Below are 18,979 nucleotides of genomic sequence, written 5' to 3'. Positions count from 1 at the left end.
GCTCCTCTTCCAGTGATCTCACCGCTGCTGGAACCCAGGGCAGGGCCCGCACAATTCCTGGCCTATTCAAAGCTTGCCACTAGTCACCACTGAGTGAAAAATTAGGTTCCAAAACAGAATATAGGAGAGGATACTATTTTATAAAGCTTATTTTCACATTTGCTAAAAGGAAAAACGCTATTCTTCCACACTGAATACTCTGACATCAAACGTGTGGGTTTCTCCCCACACCAACCAATTCTCCAGCTGAGTGTTCTGCAATTCAATTCAGTTCTGACACTGTCTACCGGAAGATAGCATCAGACCACACAGGATAAGGCTCAGTCCCACAAGACTGCCCCTTACTTCAGACACCAATCGCCAAGTAGTCGGTCCCCCGGTCGGTCCAACTTGACTGCAAATCAGGGTCCTCACCACCCCTTCCTTGGGTTAGATAATTTGCTACAACAGCTCACAGAAGCTAGGCAAACACTTACGCTCACCAATTTACTATATAATAAAGGATATGTAAATCCTTTCGCGAGGATCCATTGGAGGGCAAGTCTGGTGCCAGCACCCACGGTAATTCCAGCTCTAATCCTGCCAGTAGCATATGCTTGTCTCAAAGATTAAGCCATGCATGTCTAAGTACGCACGGCCGGTACAGTGAAACTGCGAATGGCTCATTAAAGGATATGATAAAGGACACAGATAAACAGCCAGATGAAGAGACACATAGGGCAAAGGCTGGGGGTTCCCAAGCACAGGAGCTTCTGTCCCCGTGGAGTTGGGGTGTGGTTCAAAGATCATTATAGAGGCTTCATCATGTAGGCAGAATCAACAGTTAATTCACTCTGCAGCCCCTCTCCAAGCTTCTAATCATGGCTTGGTCTTCCTGGCGACCAGCCCCCATCCTGGAGCTACCCAGGAGCCCACCCAGAGTCACCTCTTTAGAACAAAAGAGGCTCCTATTGCCCAGGAAACTCCAAGGGATTTAGGAGCTCTGTGTCAGGAACCCACGGTGAAGACCAAATGTACATTTCTTACTGGGTCAGAGTTGCGTATGCATGGGAAAAAAGTCAGAAAGGGCTGTTAGAGTAGTTATTTGGGGAGAGAAGGGGTTTACTGATTTTTGTTTGTTTCTTTAACTTCTATTTTGTGATTTTTATTGCAATAATGTTTAGTTATATAATTCAAATGTACCAACTATCATTTTGAAAAATCAACATGAAACCATTACCTGTGATCCAGCCAGGGCCTGCAGTTGGCAGGGTCAGGAAGCCTTCCAGATAGAGCAGGGCCTGTCCCCAACCCAGTTTCAAAAGCTGGGCTCTGCCTGGACACCCTTGCCCTATGGTCGCCCACACCCCTTCCACATTCACACCTACCATCACCTCCTGTGAATGAGGCCTTCCTCTTCTCAACCCTGGGTGCCCATACAATCAGAAGACATATGAGTCTGCCTGTCTGTCTGTCTCTAAACAGAGAGGGAAGGGACTTCCCTGGTGGTCCAGTGGTTAAGCCTCCACGCTCCCAATGCGGGGGGCCTGGGTTCATTCCCTGGTCAGGGGACCAGATCCCGCATGCTGCAACAAAAAGTCCCGTGCGCCACAACTAAGACCCGGCACAGTCAAATAAATAAATATTAAAAAAAATAAAACAACCAACAGAGTTGGGGGAACTCCTCAGGGTGGGCACCCTGCTTGACCTATCACCCCAGAGCCTGACATAGAGAAAGAGACAGTGAGTATTTGGTAAATGAGTGAATGAAGGTGGAACTAATCCCAAAGAAGGTGATTTCCTAAGACCTTTCTCCAACAGGTGCGACCAGTTCCCCTTTCAGCAGCCTCCTGGACAGGGAACCTAGTGTGAGGAGTAGCGGGTACAAAGCCCAATGTTTGTTGGCTTTTTAAAAATTATTTATTTATTTTTGGCTGCATCGGGTCTTCGTTGCTGCGCGCAGGCTTTCTCTAGTTGCGGTGAGCGGGGGCTACTCTTCGTTGCGGTGCACGGGCTTCTCATTGGGTGGCTTCTCTTGTTGCAGAGCATGGGCTCCAGGCGTGTGGGCTTCAGTAGTTGTGGCTCACGGGCTCTAGAGCGCAGGCTCAGTAGTTGTGGCGCATGGGCTTAGTTGCTCCGCGTCATGTGGGATCTTCCCGGACCAGGGCTCGAACCTATGTTCCCTGAACTGGCAGGCGGATTCTTAACCATTTCGCCACCAGGGAAGTCCCCAAAGCCCAATGTTTTCTGAAGCCTGGGGAGGCAGACCGGATGGACACGGGGCTTGAGGTGGGGTCTGGGTGGGGGCAGAGCTGCTGCAGGGCCGCTAGGAGGTTGCCAGTCTCAAGGAGGTCAGTCCTTGGGTCCCCCCCTTGCCCGCAGCTGTGGCTGTACTGTGCGGTGTGGGAAGTCCTGGCTGAGGGTGAAGATGCACAGGGACTTGTCTGGGACTGGCCGCCTGGTCCAGCCCGAGGAACTGACCCTGGACCATGGGCCTGCACCCCCAGCCCCTCAGACCCCCTCAAGGAGACACTCACCTCCGCTGTGGGGCTGCACGAGTGTGGCAGGCAAGAGAGAAAGGTGAGGGCCTGGGCATTAGAAGCCAAAAAATCACATCCTGGCCAGAGGCTGGACCGGACTCCCATGATGATCTGTGGGGCAAAAGGATAGGGTCTTCAACTAGCCCAGGGTCCCAGGGCTCTGGTCAGGGCTCTCGCCTTATGGGCTCAGTAACTTGGGCTGACCCTCCCAGCGCTGACCTGGGGCTTTCTCTCAGGCAGGGAGGAAGTCAGACAGATGAGGCCTGGGCTCCCCTGCTTGCCTCCACCTCCTTACGAAGCCTTCCTCTCTCCACCTGTGAGGTGTGTGGGGCTGGGACGAGCAGGCGCTCACCTGTGGACCGTTGACTCCTCTGCACCAGGTGGGCCTGGAGAGCCTGGTCTACATACAGTGCTCCAGCACATTCCACTAGCCACCGACCACCTTTTAATTCTTTGTTACTGGGGACCGTCCTACACCTTGTAGGATGTTTAGCAGTATCCCTGGCTTCTGCCCTCTGCCCTCTGGACGTCAGCAACACTCCCTAGTTGTGACAACTAAGAGTATCTCCAGACATTGCCAAATATCCCCCCGGAATACAAAATCACCCCCAGTTGAGAACCCCTGGCCTTAACACCTCTAGGACAATGTTGGGTCACAATGAGAGTGCATTACTGATTCTGACTTTAACAGGAATACGTCTAGTATTAAAATATACACTAGTGGGACTTCCCTGGTGGTCCAGTCGCTAAGACTTCCTAATGCAGGGGGCCCTGGTTCGGTCCCCGGTCAGGGAACTAGATCCCATATGCTGCAACTGAAGATCCCGCACGTGGCAAGGAAGATCCCATTGTGCCGCAACTAAGACCTTGCGCAGCTAAATAAATAAAATATTTAAAAACATATACACTAGTATCTGTATACTCCTGTCCAGGACTAGTACACAAGTATACTCTATCAAAGTTTAATTTGAAAAAATGAAAAACGTGACTTTCATACAAGTGAAGGAATGCATGTCAAATATTTTATTCAATTAATGAGGGAACAGTAAGATGGTAAAGCTAACTCGAAGAACATTCTGAGAAGTATTTCTAGTGCACTGGCAAAGGCACTTTGAAGTGTGTGCTAAGTTAGAGACAAAACCTGCTAATTTCCCATGGGGCAATAAAACTCTAATCTTTGGGGTTAACTTTTCTATTGGACAGAAATCTGTGAGTTAACATAATTTCTCAGGTACATTTTCCTACATGAGTGGTTTTCAAAGTGTAGTCCCCAAACTGGAAATCTCAGCACACCTGGAACTTGTTGGAAATGCAGATTTTCAAGTCCCACCCAAGACCTATTTAATTAAAAACTCTGGGGGTGGGGCCCAACACTGTTTTAACAAGCCCAGCAGATGATCCTGATACGCTGTAAAGTCCGAGAACCACTGCCCTAAATAGGCAAATCATCTTTATTTGTGAAACAAATCTGTGAGCCAATGCTCCAGTATGACATTAAAAGGACAGGCCACCCACCTTTTTGCCTTATTTCCAAATTTAAATAATATGTCTTTTTGATGTTTGCGGTTTTGTTTTTCAAATACTCTATCAACTTAAGGCAGTTTTCATCTATTACTATTTTTTTTCTTTTTAATAAAAAAAATGGTTTCCCAAATGTATCAGTTCTTTTCTTTAACCTACTGAGATGATGAAATACAAATGGAACTATTCTTATACTCTTAAAATTTTTTATTGATATGGTGTACTGTAACACACTCTTGACTTCAACATGATGATGTTTATGATTTTTAGAAAGCTCTTTATAAGTGAGATCAATTTTAGCAGGAATTAGCGTTCCATCTCTTTCTATTTAGGGAGCAGTTTAATTGCCATAGGCTCCATCTGTACTTTGAAAGCCTGCAACAATAAAACAAGCAGGGCCTAGTGTATGGGTGAGGGGCATGGAATTGAAGACAGATCTCAAACTGTTCAATTTCTTCTTTGGTTATTAGTCTATTCTCTAGTGTATTTTTGTTGTTGCTATTTTGGGTTTTTTTGTTTTTTCCTCTTCAAGTGAACATGGGAAACTTAGTTTTCCTAGACAAGCCATTAGCTCAAACTCACAAGTAAGCAGACTAATGCAATTTAAAGCAACCTATTTTTCTCCCATTAAGTTGGGAAAAATTAAGACAAACATCTGATGTTGGTGAAGCTGCAAAACAGTTCTCCTGAGGGTGTCAACTGTTCCAGGCCTTTTTGCTAGGCACCTTAAGGGATTCATCAAAATGAAATAAAATACCTAGGCACTTGAAGGAGATATCTGGGGTACTGGTAATGTTTCCTTATTTGGGTGCTGGTTACATGGGGTGTATGGTTTATGAAAATTCATTAAGGGGCTTCCTTGGTGGTGCAGTGGTTAAGAATCCGCCTGCCAATGCAGGGGACACGGGTTCCATCCCTGGTCCGGGAAGATCCCACATGCTGCGGAGTAGCTCTGCACGTGCGCCACACTACTGAGCCTGCGCTCTAGAGCCCGCAAGCCACAACTACTGAGCCCACGAGGCACAACTCCTGAAGCCCGCGTGCCTAGAGCCTGTGCTCTGGAGCAAGAGAAGCCATCGCAATGAGAAGCCCGCGCACTACAACAAAGAGCAGACCCTACTCGCCGCAACTAGAGAAAGCCCGCGCACAGCAATGGAAGACGCAACGCAGCCAATAAATAAATTAATTTAAAAAAGAAAATTCATTAAGCTCTGTGTTTACACTACGTACAATTTCCTGTATGTGCATTCTATTCCAATAAATTTTTAAAATACGTCTTTTGCCACAGCCCACAGCTGTATGTAATGGCATTGCCTACTGACGCAAAACACGGAGACGACCTGAATACCCCGGCAGAACGGAAGGCTCCCGCTCCCTTAAGGCGAACAAATTAAACGGTTTCTACTACCTCTTCCTACTGCTTTGGTTCTGTTCTCAGTTAACCTGGGGGTTGGCGCTGGCCCTTTCCAGGGAAAGGTTCTGGGGACTGAGAAAGGGACCCGGTATTCCGCCCCAACAGCTCGGAGCTGGCCGACTTGCTCCCGCCCCGATCCGAGGAGGCCTCCGCCCCCGCGCCCCAGCGTCACGTGACCGCCACATCACCTGACCCGGCGCGACCGGAAAGTGGAAGTCTTGGGCGCGGGCTTCCTGGCGCGATGGTGAGGGATGAGGGGTGATGCGAGGCAGTGGGTGCTGGGGGCGGGCAGAGTAAGAGACCCCAAATCTCACCGCCGTGGCTGCGGGAAGGGTGGGGCGCCGGGTGCGAGGAGATGGGAAGTCTGCCGGGTGCAGTCGTGAGGGCCGAGGCTCTGGTAGAAAAAAGCCTCCCTTCACCCTCCTCCCTGCAGGATGGGTAGGGCAGGGCGGGCCGGCAGGCTAGGAGTGCCTTGACGGAAAGGAAGGGCCCGCGCACCCCCGGGACACGAGCTGGGGCTTGTCCCTCCAGGCCTTCCTCTGCCCCAAGAGGCCCTCCCAAAGGTGCCCACTTCCCAGCGCTCCTGTGGGACCTGGAGAAAAACTTGCTTACAGTTAAGCTCAGTCTTCTGCACTGTTAGGAAGGCCCTTCGCTCTTCCCAGAGCCAGAAAGGAGTAGATTTGGGGTTGGGATTTCCCAACTCATACATCCATTCATTCCTTCAACAGGTTGTGAATGCCTGCTGTATACCATGCACTGTGCCAGGCACTGAGACTTTGGCTGCAGGAGGGAAGGGCCAAGCTGGAAGTTTGAATGGGCAGTCATAGTTAAGACTTGAGGGGAAGGGACCAAACTCACCTTGTGCATAGTGTCAGGGAGGCGACCCAAGGATGACATCATATGAGGGCCTGGGAGCAGGGAAGAAAGCTAGCTGGGTGCAGTGCAGTTTGCGTATCAGGGGTTAGGAGGCATGGAGCGGGGCTGGTGGGAGGCTGTATCTTCAGACAGGGAACAGCATTCAAAGGCTTCAGGTGAGAGGGAGCATGGCTCCCTAGGAATGAATGCATTTCATCACCTGGAAGAGTAGAAACTGCAGGCTAGTGAAAGATGAAGCTCGACAGGTAAGCATAGACCAAAGCTTGCTGGGTCTTGAGAGCCACATAGAGGAGGTTGGACTTTAAGAAGAGGGTGCTGGGAAGCTAGGAAGAGCCTTTCAGCTGACTTGTGGAGGGAGCAAGAGAGGAACAGAGAGCCCAGCCAGGGGCAGCAGGCCCCCCAGGAGATGGTAGTGACTTGAGATATGGTGGAGAGAGTGGAGATAGAAGTGGGGGAAATCAGCAGGGCTCAGGGACTAAATGCATGAGGGAAAAAGGAGAGGGAGGGGTCTGGGCGTGGTTCCCAGGTGGTGGTGCTCACTGGGGTGGGGGCAGGTTTCAGCTGGAAGAGAACCAGTTACTTTGATACGCGCTGAGTGAGGCGTCTGAGCTGCCAGGTGCAGCTGGCTAGGAGACAGTCTAGATTTAAGTGTCTGGAGCTCAGAAGAGAATCTACAATGGCAGTTATAAATTTGGGAGTCATCAGCACAAAGATGATCATTGAACCCTGAAATGTGTAACCTGTCTCAGCCAGAATATTAGTTGGGAAGAGAGGACCTAGGACAGAACTTAGATAAAAGCCAGCGTTTTAAGAAATTGCACAAGGAACACGTGCTTATGGTAAAAAAGTAAATAATACAGAGATGATGGTAGAAGACTTCTGTGGGTAGAAGTCAGGGACCCATGAAGTTAGGAGAAATATTACCTCTCAATTTTGGCTGACCTCAAACTGAAATTTAGTATTTTCTTCAATTATGAGTGTTGGCAACCCACTATGATTCGCAGCACCTCTGACTGTCACTAATAGAAATCAGATATTTTCATATCACATTACAGCTGTTGGCATTGTTTACATATTGTTTATGCTCATTTCTAAATTACTGTCATTATTTGACTTGAAACATATGTCACATCACCAATTTGTTTTGAATACTTTGATAACTTTTTTTTTTTTTTTGCCACTCGACGCGGCTTGCAGGATCTACGTTCCCTGACCAGGGGTTGAACCCAGGGCCATGGCAGTGAAAGCCCAGAATCCTAACCACTAGGCCACCAGGGAACTCCCTATTTTGATAACTTTTAATCAGTTCCTTTTACTATGGAGTTTTTCCTATGTATTTAAAAAAATATTTATTTGGCTGAGTCGGGTCCTCGTTGCGGCATGTGGGATCTTTCGTTGCAGAGCTGCTCGCAGTGCGCGGGCTTCTCTCTAGTCGTGGCGTGCGGGTTTTCTCTTCTCTAGTTGTTGTGTGGCCTCCAGAGCACGTGGGCTCTGTAGTTTGTGACACAGGGCTCTTTAGTTACGGCACGTGGGCTTAGTTGCCCCGCGGCATGTGGGATCTTAGTTCCCTGACCAGGGATCGAACCCACATCCCCTGCATTGGAAGGCAGATTCTTTACCACTGGACCACCAGGGAAGACCCTCCTGTGTATTTTGTACATCTAAAAACATCATTTTGGGAAAAGCCTATAGACTTCACCAGATGCCTGATGAGTCGATGCCACAAAATGGGTAAAAACTCCTGAAATAGAAGAAGTACAAGGCTGTCCTTAACACTCCCACCACCTCACCAGCAGTCCTAGTCCCCTGCCCCAGAATAATGACAGTAGGCAGTCTGCAGGGATCACCATTTGGGGCTGGGGAGAGGAGGGTGAGCCAGAAAATGAGACAGAGGCTAGGCCATAGGGAGAAATCCAGAAGAGTATGTGGCTTCAGGAAGAAGGATGTGTTTGTGTCAGATGCTGCTGAGGAGTTAAGGAAGAGGAAGACTAGATTTAGTGAAGAAAGTCATTTGTGACCATGGCTAGAGAACTTCATTGGAGGCCCATGTAGAAGCCCCAGGGCAGTGGAGTCAGGTGTGATCAGGGGGATGACAGGTGAAAAGGATTGGAGGTTGAAGGGTCATGGAGCAGGTCTGAAGTGATTGATAAGGTGAACGATGGGGCCAAGTAGAGGACATGGGATTATGGGGCTGCACTGAGGGCCCAGCAGAATCAGGAGAACGTGGACTGACCGTGTACCCAGTTTGCGGGTTTTGTTCCCATCATCTGTAAGCAGCCCAGACAGAGGCGTGGGAAGATGAACATGTATATTGCTGTGCGTTAGAGCTTTGCCACAGAAACAGGACAAAGGACAGTTGATCGGGGGGTGGACGATATTGTCAAGATGTGGTTAACCAGGTGGGTTTGCATCCTGACAGAGGAGATGGGCCTTGAATAAGTAATAAAACGTGATATATTCTGTGATAAATGCCATGGAGATCAAGAAGGAAAGATAAACAGCTAAAGCATGATGGTGAAGAGCTGTTTTATTTTTTTTTAACAGCTTCCTTGAGATAATATCGACATAAAACAAACCATGTGTGTGCAAATATATGGTTCAATAAGTTTCGATGCATATATGCTCATGAAAACATTACCATGATCAAGATAATGAATACATCCACTGACCCCAAAAATTTCCTTGTGTGAGGGGCTATTTAAGAAAGCAAAGTCAGAGAAAGTCCATCAGAAGAGGTGTCATTTGAGCAGAGACCTGAGTGAAGTGAGAGAGCAAGCCACGTTTAATCTGCAACAGGAGCAGCAGGGAGGCCAGTATGGCTGGAGCTGGGGAGGGAAAGGAGGAGAAGGTGAGATGGTCACGCGCACCCTGAGGCCAGGTACTTTGTTGTGTTCCATGCTGCACCCCCAGCGCCTAGAGTGGGCTCTCCCACGGAGAAGGTGCCCAGTCATGTCTGCTGGGACAGCCATGAGAACAAGGTTTGGTGGCAGTGTGAGTCAGGCAGAGGGTTCTCCAAACAGCCTGGTACTGGGGGAGAAGACGTGGGCCGGAGGGCACGCATCTTGGACAGGCAGCAAGAACCCTGAGGAGCAGTGGCGTGGGAGACACCTGGCCATACGTCAGCCGGCCCTCCAGCCTGACCACCTACCTTACTCCCTTGCAGAGGTTCCGGTTCTGTGGTGACCTGGACTGTCCTGACTGGGTCCTGGCAGAGATCAGCACGCTGGCCAAAATCGTTGAGTGCATGGGGTCTTGGGGGTGGGGGCTCTGAGGGTGGAGGGTGGGGAGGTCACTCTTGGGCTGGGGCCTCAGCGCTCTCGGGCTGTCCGAACATGCTGTGTGACTGGTCAAGTATGTGGCCAGCCTTCTCTGAGCCAGCCCACCAGCATGGAGGGGTGAGGTGGGTCAGTCTGGCTGATGTAAGGCCTTCCCCTCCAGTCCTCCGTGAAGCTGAGGCTGCTGTGTAGCCAGGTGCTGAAGGACCTTCTGGGACAGGGGATTGACGTGAGTGCAGGGCCCCGCACCCCACTGTCCCATGACCCTGTGACCCCCACTGCCCTGAAAGTGCACCAGACCCAGGGAGACGGGTGATCAGCTCCCACCCTCCCTAGATACCTCGTGTCCTTACCACAGGATCCAGGCCAGGGGTTGGGGGCTAGTGAGCGGGGGTCCGGCACCCCTTGAGGGCCTCCTTTCTCCACAGTATGAGAAGATCCTGAAGCTCACCGCTGATGCCAGGTTTGGTGAGTACCCCACTGGGTCCGCAGACCTTTGGGCAAACCCGGGTATTCAGCCTGGGGCCCGGCACAGAGGCCCCTCCTCCCAACAGCCCACTCTGACCCACCTGCCTCAGCAGAGGAGCATGAGGGAAGAAAGACATTGCCAGCCCTAGGGTCCTCTGCCCACTCCCAGTGGGGCAGTAGCGGTGCTCATGGCTCAAGGAGGCCTGGAGGCTCTGAGCTGAAGATAGTGGGGTGTCAAGGAGGTGGCTGGGGCCACAGTGACACCCCCCATTCCACCCACGGCTCCCCCCAGAGTCGGGTGATGTGAAGGCCACAGTGGCAGTGCTGAGTTTCATCCTCTCCAGTGCGGCCAAGCATAGCGTGGATGGCGAGTCCTTGTCCAGTGAACTGCAGCAGCTGGGGCTGCCCAAAGGTACAGGGATGAGGGCAGGCAGGTGGGTAACCTGTGGGCCAAGGGGTGCCAGGCAAAGGTCAGGCTGTGTGACCCTGAGATGCACCTTGCCCTCTCTGGGCCAGGAGCCTGAGACCTGCCCTTTGAGTGGCCTAAGCCCCAGCACCCACCTGCTAGCTCAGGGGACCTCCCTTCGGCCCCCAGAGCATGCAGCCAGCCTGTGTCGCTGTTATGAAGAGAAGCAAAGCTCCCTGCAGGAGCACCTGCGGGCCTGCAGCTTGCGAGGTGAGTGTGGGGTGCCCGGGTGGGGGCTGGGCTCCATTCTAGAAGGTGCATGTGGCTTGGGAGGTGTTTGTCCTCAGAAAGGAGACTTAACCACATCACATGTCGAGCAGTCACAGAGCTGGGATTCCTGACACCAGCCCCGGTTTCTTTCCTCTGAGATCTGCTATGGGTAATCTGAGCTCCTGGATCAGAGGGATGAGAGCTTCTCAAAGGCCACATAGCCCTGAAGGGTTCAGGGCTGAACCAAGGTATGGGCTAGGGCTGCCTGGCTCCCCTGTCTGTGACCCTGAGCCCCTTTCGGTCTTGCAGTGAACAGGCTGACAGGCGTGGGCTGGCGGGTGGACTACACCCTGAGTTCTAGCCTGCTGCGGTCCGTGGAAGAGCCCATGGTGCACCTGCGGCTGGAGGTGGCAGCTGCCTCGGGTGCCCCGGCCCAGCCTGTTACCATGTCCCTCTCAGCAGACAAGTTCCAGGTCCTCCTGGCAGGTGAGGCTCAGCTGTATACCTGGAGGGTAAGGGGCCCTCCCAGATCCTGCCTAATTGCCGCCTGCCTACCTACCTCTTGCCCCTGCAGAACTGAAGCAGGCCCAGACCCTGATGAGCTCCCTGGGCTGAGAAGAAGAGCTCACGGGGCCCATGTGGAGCTGCCCTCCGAACTTCTCTTCAGGGGCTGCCCAGCTCCAGCACCCTAGGGGCCTGGCCTCCTGCATGTCTGGCTTCCTAGGTTACCACCTGAGAATTCAGCCTAGGGATCCTGAACACTCTTGCAGCATTGTCTTCCCTCCCCCATGAAAGGCACATGTCAGTGGTTTTCATGAGAAGGAAGAATAAACAGAGGTGTAAAGAAGTGTGTGCATGGATTTCTTTTGGGTTCAGATCAGAGGTTTTCAGGAGAGAGACCAAGTGACATACTGACCTCCCTGACCTATTGCACGTTTTCTTTTTTCTTTGCTCAGCTGCTGATTGAGGCAGGTCAGGGTTGAGGCAGAACGAGAGCCAAAATGAAACAGCTTGTCTGTAGACAGGAAAATCAGGTTCCCAGTCCTATGATGCTCTTGACTCTGCCCTCTCTGTGCTGGCCCTGTCCTTAGGCTGGCAGCAAGTGGTTGGCCCCAACACCAGATACCCCAGGTAGAGAAAGGAGAGAGCCCTTGCCTCTCTGTCATCTTCTTTAGGAAGAGAGAAGGCCCATGCCGGAACCACTCACTGGCAAGTGGAATGGGATAATGGGCTGAATGTTCGTTTGTGATGCACCCATTCCCCACCCCCTGCCAAATTCATATGTCTAAGCCCCCACTCCCAGTGAGATGGTTTTAGGAGGTGGGGCTTTGGGGAATAATTAAGTTCAGATGAAGTCATGAGACTGGGACCCTTGTGATGATTAGCACTCTTATAAGAAAAGGAAGACAGACTCTCTATACCGTGGAAAGGCCATATGAGAACATAGGGAGAAGACAGCTGTCTAACAAGGCAGGAGAGAGCCCTCACCAAGAACTGATTCTGACTCGAACTTGGACGTCCCAGCCTCTAGAACTACGAGAAATAAATGTCTGGTTTTTTGGATTTTTTTAAAAAAAAATAAATTTATTTATTTATTTTTTGGCTGTGTTGGGTCTTCACTGCTGTGTGCAGGCTTTCTCTAGTTGTGGAGAGCGGAGGCTACTCTTTGTTGCGGTGCACAGGTTTCTCATTACAGTGGCTTCTCTTGTTTCGGAGCACAGGCTCCAGGGCACGCAGGCTCAGTAGTTGTGGCTCACGAGCTCTAGAGTGCAGGCTCAGTAGTTGTAGCACACGGGCTTTGCTGCTCTGCGGCATGTGGAATCTTCCTGGACCAGGGCTCAAACCCATGTCCCGTGCATTGGCAGGCGGATTCTTAACCACTGCGCCACCAGGGAAGTCCCTAAATGTCTGTTTTTTAAGCCACCCAGTCCATGGTGTTTTGTTATAGCAGCCTGAACAGACTAAGACAAATGGCCTCCCAGGACTGGCTTAGGCCAGCTAGGGTCCCTTGTAGAACAGACTGATTCCAGGTGTGGGGCAGGGAGAATACAAGGTAAGCCTAGAACATCTCGGGATCCAAGGAAGCTATCAAAGAATAATAAGTAATGTCAACAGGAGCCAGCTCATCCCACTGGCTAAAGATGGGACAATTTAAGCATCAAAGATATAAGGACTCACTCCCCTCCTGGCTTCTGCTTCTGGAGAAATGGAGCAGATGGGCTTTTCTCTGTTCCTTCCACTAAGTTCAGCTAAAAACCTTAGACGTTATATATAAAACAAACATAAGACTATGAAAGGTGACGAGAAGAAGGCAGACTGGCTAGACCTCAAGACCTGAAGAACAACACAGCAGAGAATTCCTTAGATTTTCTTTTTGCTTCATGTATCCCAAGCTGGGAGCTGGAGAAGCCATCCACCTAGAAACAACACACAGACAAAGGAAGGCCCAACAAAAGCCTACTCTCTCTAGGCAAAGGACCGGGAAAAGGACAGTCCAGCAGGACAGAAAAAGTTACAGACAGTAACAGCTGTACTCCAGCCACACCCTGCAGAACTGCAGCCCTTCTTCGACCCCTGACTGCAAAGGCTGAGTGGAAGCCTAGACTCCCACCCCATCCAGCAATAAGGAGGTGGCATACCCCTTTCCCCACTGGTACTGTGTCAGAGGAGCCCTGCTAAAAGAGAAGATTTAAATAAGATGCAGTCTCATAATACCCAAAATGTCTAGGATTCAATTTAAAAAATCGTTGTACCAAGAACCAAGAAAATCTCAACGTGAATGAAAAAAGACAACAAATGCCAACACCAATATGACTCAGCTGTTAGAATTCTATGCTAAGGATTTTAAAACAGCTATCATAAAAATGCCTCAAGTCTCAGCAGAGAAACAGAAGATATAAAGAACCAGATAAAAATTTTAGAACTGAAAACTACAATAACCCAAGTAAAAATCTCAGTGGGTAGACTTAACAACAGAAGAAAGAATCAGTGGATTGGAAGCTAAATCAATAGAATTTACCCAGCCTGAATAACAGAGAGAAAATAGTTTGGAAAACAAACAACAACAACAACAAAACAATAAAACAGAGTTTCAGGGACCTGTAGGACTATAACAAAAAATCTAGTATTTGTGTTGTCAGAGTCCCAGAAGGTGAGGAGAAAGAAGGTAGGACAGAAAAAGTATTCTAAGAAATAATGGCTAAAATTTTCCAAAATATGGCAAAAGACACAAACCTACAGAGCCAAGAAACTGAATGAACTCCACACAGGTTGAACCCAAAGAAATCTATGTCAAGGTACGTCATAATCAAACTTCTGAGAACTAAAGAAAAAAAATTTTGAAAGCAGCAAGAGAGTGATGACACCTTACATATAGGGGGGAAACAATTCGAATGACTGAATATCTCATCAGAAACCACAAAGGCCAGAAACAAAAAGCGCAACACGTTTCGGGCCCTGAAAGAAAAGAAGTGTCAACCCAGAATTTTATATTCAGCGAAAATCACCTCAAGAGTAAAGGGGGAGTAAAAGAATGAAATTAGAACATTTTTCTCACACCATATACAAAAATAAACTCAAAATGGATTAAAGACCTAAATGTAAGACTGGATACCATAAAACTCGAAGAAAATGTAGGCAGAACACTCTGACATAAATTGTAGCAATATTTTTTTGGATCTGTCTCCTAAGGCAAAGGAAACAAAAGCAAAATTAAACAAATTGCACCTAATTAAACATAAAGCTTTGGCACAGCAAAGGAAACCACTGACAAAATGAAAAGACAATCTACAGAATGGGAGAAAATATTTGCAAATGATATGACCGATAAGGGGTTAATATTCAAAATATATAAATAGCTCATACAATTCAATATCAAAAAAAAACAAGCAACCCAATTAAAAACTGGGCAGAAGACCTGAAAAGATATTTTTCCAAAGAAGACATATAGATGGCCAACAGGCATATGAAAAGATGCCCAGCATCACCAATTATTAGAGAAATGCAAATCACAACCACAATGAGATATCACCTCATACCTGTCAGAATGACTATCATCAAAAAGACCACAAATAACAAATGTTGGTAAGGATGTGGAGAAAGGGGAACCCTTGTACATTGTTGGTCTGAATGTAAATTGGTGTAGCCACTGTGAAAGCAGTATGGAGGTTCCTCAAAAAACTAGCAATAGAACTACAATGTAATCCAGCATTCCTACTTCTGGGTATTTATCTGAAGAAGACAAAGACACTAATTCAAAAACATACATGCACCCCAATGTTCATAGTGTGTGTGTGTGTGTGTGTGTGTGTGTGTGTGTGTGTGTATGTGTGTATATATATATATATATATATATATATGATATCACTCAGCCATAAGAAATAATTAAATTTTGCTATTTACAAAAACATGGATGGACCTGGAGGGTATTATGCTTAGTGAAATAAGTTAGAGAAAGACAAATAGTGTATGATATCACTTATATGTGAAATCTAATGAATGAAATGAATGAATATAACAAAACAAATAGACTCACAGATATAGAGAATAAACTAGTGGTTACCAGTGGGGAGACAGAAGGGGGAGGGGCAAGATAGGAATAGAGGATTAAGAGGTACAAACTACTATGTGTAAAATAAATAAGCTTCAAGGACATATGTACAGCACAGGATATATAGTCAATGTTTGATAATAACTTTAAATGGAGTATAATTATAAAAATATTGGATCACTATGTTGTACACCTGAAACTAATATAGTATTGTAAATCAACTATACTTCAATTTGAAAAGTGACAAAATTGTAAGGCATTTTAAAAAAGAGTAAAGGGGGAAATCAAGACATTCACAGATGAAGGATAACTAATATAATTTGTCACCAGCAGACCTAATCTAAAAATAAAAAGGCTAAAAGGAAACCATAAACAAAACAAAAAGACAACCCACAGCATGGGAGAAAATATTTGCAAACGATGTGACTGACAAGCGATTAATCTCCAAAACATATAAACAACTCATGCAGTTCAATATCAAAAAAACAAACAGGGCTTCCCTGGTGGCACAGTGGTTGGGAGTCTGCCTGCCAATGCAGGGGACATGGGTTCAAGCCCTGGTCCGGGAAGATCCCACATGCCGCGGAGCAACTGGGCCTGTGCGCCACAACTACTGAGCCTGTGCTCTAGAGCCTGCGAGCCACAACTACTGAAGCCTGCGCACCTGGAGCCCATGCTCCGCAACAAGAAAATCCACTGCAACGAGGAGCCGGCGCACCGCAGTGAAGAGTAGCCCCTACTCGATGCAACTAGAGAAAGCTGGTGCGCAGCAACAAAGACCCAATGCAGCCAAAAAAATAAAATAATAAAGTAAATAAATATATTAAAAAAAATTGTTAAAAAAAAACAAACAACCCGATGAAAAAATGGGCAGAAGATCTAAATAGACATTTTTCCAAAGAAGACACACAGATGGCCAAAAAGCACATGAAAAGCGATGCTCAACGTCGCTATTAGAGAAATGCAAATCAAAAGTACAGTGAGGTATCACTCCACACCAGTTAGAATGGCCATCATCAAAAAGTCTACAAACAATAAATGATGGAGAGGGTGTGGAGAAAAGGGAACCTTCCTACACTGTTGGTGGGAATGTAAATCGGTACAGCCACTATGGAGAACAGTGTGGAAGTTCCTTAAAAAATTAAAAACAGAGCTATCATATGATCCAGCAATCCCATTCCTGGGCACATATCCAGAGAAAACCATGATTCAAAAAGATACATGCACCTCAGTGTTCACTGCGGCACTATTTACAATAGCCACGTCATGGAAACAACCTAAGTGTCCATCAACGGATAAAGAAGGTGCAGTACCTATATACAGTGGAATATTACTCACCCATAAAAAAAGAATGAAATAATGCCATTTGTAGCAACATGGATCAACCTAGAGATTATCATACTAAGTGAAGTAAGTCAGACAAAGAAAGACAAGTGTCATATGATATTACTTATATGTGGAATCTAAAATATGATACAAATGAACTTATTTACAAAACAGAAACAGAGTCACAGATGTGGAAAACAAACTTATGGTTACCAAAGGGGAAAGGTGGGGGGGGAGGGATAAACTGGGAGGTCAGGATTAACATATACACACTACTATTTATAAAATAGATAATCAACAAGGACCTACTGTATAGCACAGGGAAGTCTACTCAATACTCTGTAATAACCTATATGGGAAAGGAATCTGAAAAAGAATAGATATATGTATATGTATAGCTGAATCACTCTGCTGTACACCTGAAGCTAACACAACATTGTAAATCAACTATCCTCCAATATAAAATAAAATTTTTTTTAAAAAAAGGCTAAAGGAGGATCTCCAAACAGAAAGGAAATGATAGAAGAAGAAATCTTGAAACATCAGGAAGGAAGAACAATGGAAAGACTAAAAACGTGGATGCAGTAGACTTTCCTTCTCTTGAGTATTTTGAAATATGTTCGACAGTTGAAGCAAAACAAAATACTGTTAGATGTGGTTCTCAATGTATGTAGAACAGATATTTAAGGTTATTATAAACACGGGAGGGCAAAGGGAAGTAAGGTTTCTCTATACTCAAATTGATAAAATGTCGACACCAGTGAACTGTGACAAGTACGTACACGTGTATAGTGTAACACCTACAGCAACCACTTCAAAGGGTATGCAATATAACACACTCAAAAACAATATAGGTAAGTCAAACTGGAATTCTAAAAGATGTTCAAGTAGCCCACAGGAGGGCAAGGAAAAGAAGACAAAACGAAAAACAGGGAATAAACAAAGCACAAATAAAGTGGCAGACAAAAAAGTCACAAAGAAATTTCCAAGTCTCATCAAATGTATAATATGAACTTGGTTTGCTAGGCAGCATTCCCTCTTCTGTGTTGTCACAGAATCCCGTAGAATCTCCTCTCATTGCTATTGTAGCATTGCATTAATTTTGTATTTACTACCCGCCTTTTACCAGCCTTTTTTAAAGATGGGAATTGTATATCCCTGTTTGTATAGCCCCAAAGACTAATATAGTACTCTTTCAGTAAGTGGGGTAAAAGATAAAGATCGCAACAAATTTAAAGATATTAAATGTGGAAAAAAATCTATGAGTCCATAAAAGATAATCCCCCCAAATCAATTCTAATTTGTCACCATTGGATATTATTGCACCGAATTCTTAGTCTAAAAATTGATAATTAAAGAGAAGGGTTTCAGAATTTATCCTGTCTTTTTAGTATTTCAGAATACCCAAATAACCCTAGTCAATGAAGTAAATCTCTTCTTTACAGAAGAATTCCAGCTAATGTAGAAGGAATGACAGAATCAGAAAATCACCATTTTGTAACTCCCAATTAAATATTTGATTGAGGCAAGGATCACCAGTGATGATAAAGCCATTAGGTGAAAGGTTGATGTGAAACTGGGTATTTGCGTGGTGCTAAAGAATCACCACATGTAAACAACCCAATGTCCCTCAGCTGGTGAGTGGATAAACATGCTGGTACATCTACACAGTGGAATACTACTCAGCAATAAAAAGGAATGAACTAGGGGCTTCCCTGGTGGCGCAGTGGTTGAGAGTCCTCCTGCCGATGCAGGGGACACGGGTTCGTGCCCTGGTCCGGGAAGATCCCACATGCCGCGGAGTGGCTGGGCCCGTGAGCCATGGCCGCTGGGCCTGCGCATCCGGAGCCTGTGCTCCGCAACGGGAGAGGCCACAACAGCGAGAGGCCCGCGTACCGCAAAAAAAAAAAAAAAAAAGGAATGAACTGATTGATAAGCATAACAACGTGGATGGTTCTCAAATGCATTATGCTATGAGGAAGAAAGCAGATGCACGAGGCTACGGGCTGAAGGTTCCATGTACAGGCATACCTCGGAGTTAACTGCAGGTTTGGTTCCAGAACACTGCAGTAAAGCAAGTATGGCAATAAGGTGAGTCACATGAACTTTTTGGTTTCCCAGTGCATAGAAAAGTTTTGTTTACACTATACTGTAGTCTATTAAGTGTGCAATAGCACTGTGTCTAAAAAAACAATGTACAAACCCTAATTAAAAAATACTTTATTGCTGGGGGTGTGGGCGAGGGATGGATTGGGAGTTTGGGATTGGCAGATGCAAACCATTATATATAGAATGGATAAACAACAAGGTTCTACTGTATAGCACAGGGAATTATATTCAATATCTTGTAATAAA

General features: G+C 46.9%; 1 protein-coding gene and 1 long non-coding RNA gene across 2 annotated transcripts; one reads left to right on the top strand and one right to left on the bottom strand.

Annotated features, from left to right (window-relative positions):
* Positions 1 to 1,887: 1,887 nt before the first annotated feature.
* LOC307182521 lies at positions 1,888 to 5,586 on the bottom strand. The gene is made up of 3 exons (XR_013827189.1): positions 5,449 to 5,586; positions 2,517 to 2,630; positions 1,888 to 2,233 (listed from the first exon to the last, which is right to left on the bottom strand). It is a non-coding gene; the product is annotated as an uncharacterized lncRNA (long non-coding RNA).
* Positions 5,587 to 5,638: 52 nt separating this feature from the next.
* COMMD4 (COMM domain containing 4) lies at positions 5,639 to 12,281 on the top strand. The gene is made up of 8 exons (XM_079913860.1): positions 5,639 to 5,698; positions 9,494 to 9,565; positions 9,769 to 9,834; positions 10,034 to 10,073; positions 10,366 to 10,485; positions 10,669 to 10,749; positions 11,059 to 11,235; positions 11,324 to 12,281. Exons 1-8 carry the CDS (start codon positions 5,696 to 5,698, stop codon positions 11,362 to 11,364), a joined length of 600 nt encoding a protein of 199 aa, XP_079769986.1. The 5' UTR covers positions 5,639 to 5,695; the 3' UTR covers positions 11,365 to 12,281.
* The last annotated feature ends 6,698 nt before the right edge of the window (positions 12,282 to 18,979 follow it).

Source organism: Stenella coeruleoalba (assembly GCF_951394435.1).
Source record: "Stenella coeruleoalba genome assembly, chromosome: 2".
In the NCBI taxonomy this organism is placed as follows: domain Eukaryota; kingdom Metazoa; phylum Chordata; class Mammalia; order Artiodactyla; family Delphinidae; genus Stenella; species Stenella coeruleoalba.
Note: the sequence above shows the minus strand (reverse complement) of the source record. Positions and strands in the feature narration are given on the sequence as shown.